The 7,775-nt window shown below is 64.0% G+C and overlaps 1 protein-coding gene across 1 annotated transcript in view; it reads left to right on the plus strand.

Moving 5' to 3' along the window:
* FAM20C (FAM20C, golgi associated secretory pathway kinase) overlaps positions 1-6,977 on the plus strand; it is a gene marked incomplete at its 5' end in the record, with an annotated part of 27,098 nt that extends 20,121 nt beyond the window's left edge. Inside the window, 7 exons of the mRNA XM_025049569.1 lie at positions 972-1,064; positions 1,893-2,008; positions 3,159-3,339; positions 4,025-4,134; positions 4,318-4,399; positions 5,161-5,220; positions 5,959-6,977. Coding sequence (XP_024905337.1) covers positions 972-1,064; positions 1,893-2,008; positions 3,159-3,339; positions 4,025-4,134; positions 4,318-4,399; positions 5,161-5,220; positions 5,959-6,208 — 892 coding nt within the window. The remainder of the gene's footprint in view (positions 1-971; positions 1,065-1,892; positions 2,009-3,158; positions 3,340-4,024; positions 4,135-4,317; positions 4,400-5,160; positions 5,221-5,958) is intronic.
* Positions 6,978-7,775: the final 798 nt, after the last annotated feature.

Genomic DNA, 7,775 nt, shown 5'->3' on the forward strand with positions numbered 1-7,775 from the left:
TGATGATGGTGATGGTGGTGATGGTGGTGATGGTGATGGTGGTGATGGTGATGGTGGTGGAGGTGATGGTGATGATGGTGATGGTGTTGGTGGTGGAGGTGGTGGTGCTGATGGTGACAATGGAAACTGAAGAAATGACAGTGGAAAAGCTCAAGGCTGCAGACAGATTTACGCCCTTCCCTGTGCTTCTTCCGTCAGTCCCTCAGCTGTTGGTCTGTCTATTAAACCCCGGCGCCACAGCTGCTGCGTGGCAGGCATATTCCCACTCAGGCCCCGCACGCAGTGATCCAGTGCAGTGGTGCTGAGCTCTCAGGGGAGAAGCCCTCATCTCAGGCTGCCCAGAGGCCCCTGGGGGCTGAGACAGATCTTGGTTGGCCGTGCTCCGTGTAGAGATGACTCCCCGGCAGCGCGGCAACCTTGCCATCAGCGTGCTCCCTGTCCACAAGCCGCCAGATCTCTGGGCTCGGAGGCAAGAGGCTGCCCTTTGCCATCAGCCTTTCTGGAGCATGTGTGTGTGGCTGGTGGCATGGATCTGGTGGTGGGCTGATCAGTATTTACTACCAGCCCCCCCGTGGGGGGAAGCCTGATTCGATGCTTGCCAGTTTCCACGGTGCAAATACTTCCTGTCTGGTGAATTCCGGCTCCCAACACGAGGTCCCTAATAGTAGAGTTGGGGGGAAGTGCACCCCTATCACGGGCTGCTTCCACCTGCAGCTGTGAGAGACGCTGCGGGCTGGAGCGCGGCGGACACGGGAACGTTGTAAGATCACTGGGAAGCGACGGGATGTGCGCGTTGATCGCTTTGGAAATGACTCATGTAATCGTAAGCTCGCGTCATGTTTAACGATGACCATGTTAACAGCTGGCTCACAAAATTCTTGGAAACTTAACAGTCGGCGCTCAGGCGGGTACGAGCCTCCCGCCGGGCGTCCTCAGTGATCGGCCCCTCTGTCTCGTGCCATTTTCTCCAGGCAAACGAGAGAGCAGGAGACGCCCCCGGACTTTTTTTATTTCTCTGACTACGAGAGACACAATGCGGAGATCGCCGCCTTCCACCTGGACAGGTGAGCCGTCCAGCCTGCAGCGCCCCGCAGAGGCCGGGTCTGAGCACTGTGCTCGTCCCTGCGGCCCTCCCCGCTCCCTGCCAGTGGGGCGTCGCTCCCCTACTGCACAGAAGGGGAGACTGAGGCGCTGTGAGGTTTGATCGGCCCACAGCCCAGGCTCGCCAGCATTCCCGAGAGATGGTCCTTGCGTGTCCCCGCCCAGGTGGATGTGCTGCTGTGTACCAAGAACAGTGCTGTCAGTTCATGTCCAGGAGTGGCCGGGGACCCCGGGGGACGGTGGACCGTTGGGAATAAAGGACAGAAAGCAGGGCCAGGGTTTGGGAACTGCGTGTGTGCATTTCTCTGGGAGGCCAAGGTGGGACCGAGAGACTCAAGTGGCATAAACGGGTCCCCAATGTGGTCACCTGTCTTGGGGGCAGCTCTACTCAGCAGGGCGTGAATTCCTCTTCAGGAGCCACAGGCCCCTCACTGCCATATGGGAGGAACGGCCAGCAGCCCCGGCTCGGAGCTCCGCCCCCTCCAGGGGCAGCTCACGGGCCTGGCTCTGGGGTCAGCCCCGAGGGTCTATAGGATGGGAAGACTCCGCCTCGGCCTCTGGAGCTCCCCATCTTCACTGCAGACCCCTGGCCTGACATGGGTCTGAGCCTCGTGCTTGGGGTGTGGCCGGGTGTCACCCAAGCTGGTTGGAATGCAGAGCCCTGGGCTGCATCCTGGTCCTACAGAGCCACCGGCCCCAGGGTCAGAGGCGTGTTGAGTCGGCCCCACCAGGAGCTGGAGCTGGCCAGCGGGACACGAGATAAAGGCCCCTTTCCATCCCTTTCCCACCAGGATCCTGGACTTCCGCCGGGTCCCCCCTGTGGCTGGCAGGACGATCAACATGACCAAGGAAATCCGGGATGTCACACGAGACAGGAAGTTGTGGAGAACATTCTTCATCTCGCCAGGTAACCTGCGCCCGGGGAAGCCCGCCCTCACCTGCCCCCTGCACACAGGAATGCGAGCTGAGTTAACCCCTTCCGACAACGAGACGGGGTGTAGTGCTGGTCGTCAGCCCGCTGTGTTCTTTTAGCCACGGGCCACGGGCCCCGGGCCCCTCCGTGCCGAGGTGTGTCCACCTACGTCCCGATTTAAAAGGCTTCCCTGAACGGCTGTGCCGTCACGTGCAGTCGGTCCCCTGGATGGGCACAGAGGTTACATCTGCCATTGGTTTGTTTTCCAAGCAAAATGAATTCATTGCGGAAGACGCCCAGCCTCTCCGTGGACCTTCTCCAGGTTGTCCACCCAGAGGAGACCTCTGTCCTCTGCGGGCTGTGGAGCTGACCCCCTGAGAGCTCACGCCCATGGGCCACTCGTGTCTGAGCCACTGCAGGCCACGCGGCTGCCCCTAACCCATTTCCGTTTGCGACGCTTATTGCACCATTTCTAGTCATCGGTTTCAAAGGTTCAAACATTAAGACGCCAACGCCTCGTCCCCATGTGCCCGCCGCCCGGCTTGGCCTTTGGCAGCCTCCCTCCGCACAGACGCGCATCTCCCCGTTCCTGTCCGGGGTCCTCCCCTCCGAACCGCCTGCAGGACCGTCTCGGGGGCGGGCAGAGGGGCGCCGGCAGCTGGCGGGAGGACGGGGGGCTGGGGCAGACTGCTGAGCACACTCTGAGTTGAAGCCACTTATCTGTCTGCCACTGAGTCGTGAGGGTTCTGCGTGTGTGACAGGTGCCAGGCCCGCCTCAGGTCCGTGGCTTGCAAACATTTCCTCCTACTTCCTCGACGGCATGAACGCCATTTTAAAGCCATCGAGCACCGAGCGTAGAATTTCCAGACTCCCCCTAATTTCGAGGGTGAGCAGAAAGGACGTGGGGTCCGACCCGAAGTCCGAGACCACACTGTGTGGCCTTGGGCAGGTCAGCTCCCCCTCTAGGCCTCCATTTCCTGTCATGTGGGGTCCGAGCGCTTTGCGGGGATGGGACGTGAGCTCTGCCAGCAGATGGGGCAGGAGGACGCGGCCTGGCCAGAGGACGCCCCGAGGACGCCCCGAGGGGCCGGCAAGGGCGGCGCCGCCCCGAGGGCCTCCCGTAACGGCGTGTCCCCCTGCGCAGCCAACAACGTCTGCTTCTACGGGGAGTGCTCCTACTACTGCTCCACGGAGCACGCGCTGTGCGGGAAGCCGGACCAGATCGAGGGCTCGCTGGCCGCCTTCCTGCCAGACCTGTCGCTGGCCAAGAGGAAGACGTGGCGGAACCCCTGGCGACGCTCATATCACAAGCGCAAGAAGGCGGAGTGAGTGTGAGCCGCGGGCAGCGGGACGCGCACCCTGGGCCGGGCCCTTCCTGTTCTGACTCCGCAGTGTCTTGGGGAGCTGGGGAGCTGCTTCTGTTTTGCAGCAAGAAAATGAGCTCAGAGGGGTCTTGGGCCTTGTCACCCACCACACGGGTGTGAGTGGTGGCCGAGAAGGGAGGCGTGCCCAGCTCTGCCTGGCGGGGGCGTGTGAGGCCCCACGTTCCCACAGGCCATCGGGATGCGCATCTCCACTCTGAGACAATGTGGCCCTGCGGGGTGCTCCCTGCCCACCGGGGTCTCCCGGCGTTTGAACTTGGCTTTCACGCCCTCCTGCCCTTATTGTCCCTCTGTTCCTCTAGCCACTGAGATGTCCCTGTAGGTGTGGTGTCCAGGCCCTGTTTCCTAACAGTGACCGTCCAAAACCCTGGCATCCAGGGCTGATGGTAGCCCCCAGTTGTGATCAGCCCAGGGCCAAGCGGCTTCGTCCCCTCCCGGCCCCATACTCCTGTTAATGCAGCCCGGCCCACTGCAGGTGCGTGTCCGCCTGCAGACACTCCGCTGCATCGTGCCCGCCTTCCCCTTCGTGCTGCAGTGTAGACCCCGCTGCCCAGAGCTGGGCAGCTGCAGCAGTGGGTCTGGGCCCGTCCACACAGAGGGGCCCGGCCCTCACACTGGCCCCCCGCAGGTGGGAGGTGGACCCCGACTACTGCGAGGAGGTGAAGCAGACGCCCCCATATGACAGCAGCCATCGCATCCTGGACATCATGGACATGACCATTTTCGACTTCCTCATGGGTGCGTCCGCGGGCTGCCTGGCCCGCCCTGGGTGTCCACCCAGAGCCCCGGGCGCTGGGCCACTGTGTGGAGGGCTGAGTCCCGCCTTTCCTTGGTCACTGTGCTTGGAGGTCAGACTGCGGGGGGAGGGGAGCTCCAAGCTGCAGGAGACGCTCAGCGCGGCCCACTTGCTTCTCCCCACAGGAAACATGGACCGCCACCACTACGAGACGTTCGAGAAGTTTGGGAACGAGACGTTCATCATTCACCTGGACAACGGAAGGGGGTGAGCCCTGCCCGTGCCCTCCACATGCAGAGGGGGGCGGGCCGTGTCCCGCAGGGAGGGGCAGGCCATGTCCCGCTTCCCGGGTCTAGCCCAGAGCAGCAGGATCGGGCCTTGTGGGGAGGGCGTAGCCATCCCCGAACGTCCACTCCATGTGATGCAGGGCGCTGGTGAACAGGGCCCCGGAGACAGGGAGGGTCATGACGTTGACCCCATGAGCTGAGTCTGTCACACCCTCGTGGGGTCTGGAGAGCAGGCTGTGGGGAGCAGGTAGGGGCGCCCACCTGCACCTTAGCATCTGGGACCAGCCTCCCCGCCAAACGGCCTGCCTGGTGCACAGGAAGTGGGTGCGTGCGTAGGGCCCCCAGTACAGATGGTGAAGGCTCCGAGTACCCGGCCCTGGGCGCCCAGAGGTGGACGTGTGGGTCACGTGCCCCAGCTGTAACAGGCGCCGTGGTGCTGGCCCGGCTGACCCCCCTCGCGCCCTGTCCTCCCAGCGTGCCCGGGCCCTGCCCTTAGAGGTACTCAGGCCAGTGGCCAGAAGGCTGGGCTGCTTTCAGGCACCCCGTTCCCTGGGGCGGGGGACAGTGGGGGCCAGGCCACATTGCCCAGTGTCCAAAGCCCTTGCAGCCCAGCCCACACACATGCCACTCAGTCCAGTGTCCCTGTCCCCGACAGATGCCTGGGTGGCAGCCTCTGAGCAGGGTGGTCCCCAGATGCCACCCCCGAGTGCCACCCCAGACAGCCCTGCTTTTCTCCGGCAGGTTTGGGAAGTATTCCCACGACGAGCTTTCCATCCTGGCACCCCTACAGCAGTGCTGCAGGTACGTGCACCCCGCCCTCCGCGGAGCGGCCCTGGCACCCTGCAAGAGGCCACATGCTGCCACAGCCGCAGATTAGGCGTCTCTGTCCCCACCCAGCCGTGACGTGAGAACGACGTCCCAGCCCCAGTGGGACCCACAGCCCGACTCCCACTGCACAGTAGCACACACCCCTGACCCCTGACCCCTGACCCCACCGGCACCGGATGACTATCCAGCTTGAGCTCCAGGACCCCACGGCCCTTTGCCAGGACTGAGATCCTTGTCACCCTGAGGACCCATCTTACATGTGAAAACTCAGGCCCTGACAACAGCCCTGCTCTCCAGAGCTCTGTGCCACCGTCTGCAGGGCTCCCCACCCCCCTTCCTCCCCTTTGTAGGGGGGTGGACAGGCTATGAGGCAAAGCCACCTGCACTTCCCAAGGGAGGCCCCAGCGTACGCCCTGCTCAGACAGCCGTGCCGAGCCAAGCTAGGGGCTGTGTCCTCGCTGAGTGCGGGGTCCTCCCTCCCAGGCCGTCTCCCTGATGGATGGGGGCCTGCTGGGCAGCGCGGGCCTCACAGGGCCTCGCAGGGCCCACCCGAGGCAGGACCCTGGGCCTTAGCCCCTCAGAGGCAGGGGCCAAGCTGGACCACCCTGCTTGGGGCCGCGGAGACGCTTGACCTTGGCGCGTCCCTCGCCCGGTTTCCCGCGGCCCGGAGCCCGCTCCCTCCCGCCAGGCCCCCACTGCTCTCTCCTGCAGGATCAGGAAGTCCACGTACCTGCGGCTGCAGCTCCTGGCCAAGGAGGATTACAAGCTGAGCCTGCTGATGGCAGAGTCCCTGCGGAAGGACCGGGTGGCCCCCGTCCTGTACCGGCCGCACCTGGAGGCCCTGGACCGGCGGCTGCGTGTCGTCCTGCGCACCGTGAGGGGCTGCGTGGAGAAGGACGGGCTGCGCAGTGTGGTGGACAATGACCTGGACCCCGAGCACAGAGGCTCCACCCAGAGGTAGTGACCACGAGTCGCCGGCCCGCGCTGCAGAGGGACACAGTTCCCGCACCATGGGGGGACACAGGTGCCCGCGCCGCGGAGGGACACGGGAGCGCGCCATGAACTCGAGCCACCGGCCAGCTCCCGGTTGGGAACCTCGGAAACGTGAGGTCATCGGCAGTGGGTCCCACGGAACGCAGTCTATTCGTTTTCAAGGCTGGACATGGTTGGGGAGCGGGCGCCCTGTGCTCACGGACAGAGGTGGCCGACGGCAGGGCGACCCCCCCACTTCTTGTAGGGAAGAGAAGTCTTTATTGATGGTTTTGTATTCATCCACGGATCCTATGTACATAAACAGACGTCTGCCAGGCCCCAGACCACCCACCAAATTCACGCGAGAGGGCCGCACCCCTCGGCCAGGTCCTGGAAAGGGTCCTGGCGCCCCAGACCCGGCTCTGAATAAAAACCCTTCTGTGCTCCCCTCCGGGGTCACGTTGGGGCCACGAGTCCCTTCGCGGATTTGCGCTGACAGACGGACACGCGCACGTGGTTCTCGAGTGGCAGAAATGACCAGCTGTCCTGGCAGCGCCTGGACTTCGTTGGGTGGCGCCGGGCCGCAGCTCGTCCGACTGCTTCGGGGACCTGGTGTAGCTGCGTCCCGCGCGCGGACCCCGCGCCGCCGGCAGCGGGCTCGCCTCCGCCGCATTTTCGTGGAATAGTTTGCAATGTGAGAAAGTGCAATAAAGATACAGCAAATGTGTTAGGGGCCTGGGGGGTCCAGGTCTCTCGCAGCCTTGTGCTCAGCTGTCTGCCCACCCACCCTCCAAAAAACAGGTCCTCATGCTGGGTATGGGGAGGCCCCAGCTTTCAGGGTGCTGGGACAGGAAGCAGGGGTTGCAATAAGGCCGGAGCTTGCTCCCAAGGCAGGGGGTGGGCGTGGAGAGGGGGCTCGCTCACTGGCCTGCTCCTGAGAGTGGGTGGAGATCCCGCAAACCACAGGCCGGCCCCAGGGGGCGGCATCTTGTGGGCACAGCGGCTTCACCCGGGGGAGTGGGGACAGCGGTGGCTGCAGGAAGGGCAGGCACAGCAGCTTTCCTGAGCCACAGGTGGCCCGAGTCCTCCAGGCTCCACCCGAAAGCTTCCCCCACCTGCTGGCCGCTGGCTGGCAGCCTGATACGCAGCCCCGGCGAGCCTGGGAGGTCACTGAGGTGTCTCCCATGTGGGGGTGCAGGGCGCGTGAGCCCCGCGTTCTCAGAGCACCGGAGCCCCAGAGCAGAGAGCACGTCCTCACCTGCCACCGCAGGGTATTTCTGGTCTCTAGAGCTAGACTGCAAGGTCACCTTTATTTTCCAACCTGACCAGCCCGCCAGCTCACCCAGAGCCAGCTCCACTCCGGCCTGGTTCACCAGCCCCTCCAGGGGGCTTTGCTGCGGCCGGTGTGGGGGGACAGGAAGCAGGGGGGGTCTGCCGGCCGTCACGATCTGGTCAGTGGTGGTGTTTGAGATTTCTTAAACCGTGTTCATTGGTGTCACACTGATGAAAATCCAAACTGCAGCCAAAGCTGCCGGGCGGAGGGTGAGCAGTGAGGC

Source organism: Pteropus alecto, unplaced genomic scaffold (assembly GCF_000325575.1).
Source record: "Pteropus alecto unplaced genomic scaffold, ASM32557v1 scaffold56, whole genome shotgun sequence".
NCBI classification, from domain to species: domain Eukaryota; kingdom Metazoa; phylum Chordata; class Mammalia; order Chiroptera; family Pteropodidae; genus Pteropus; species Pteropus alecto.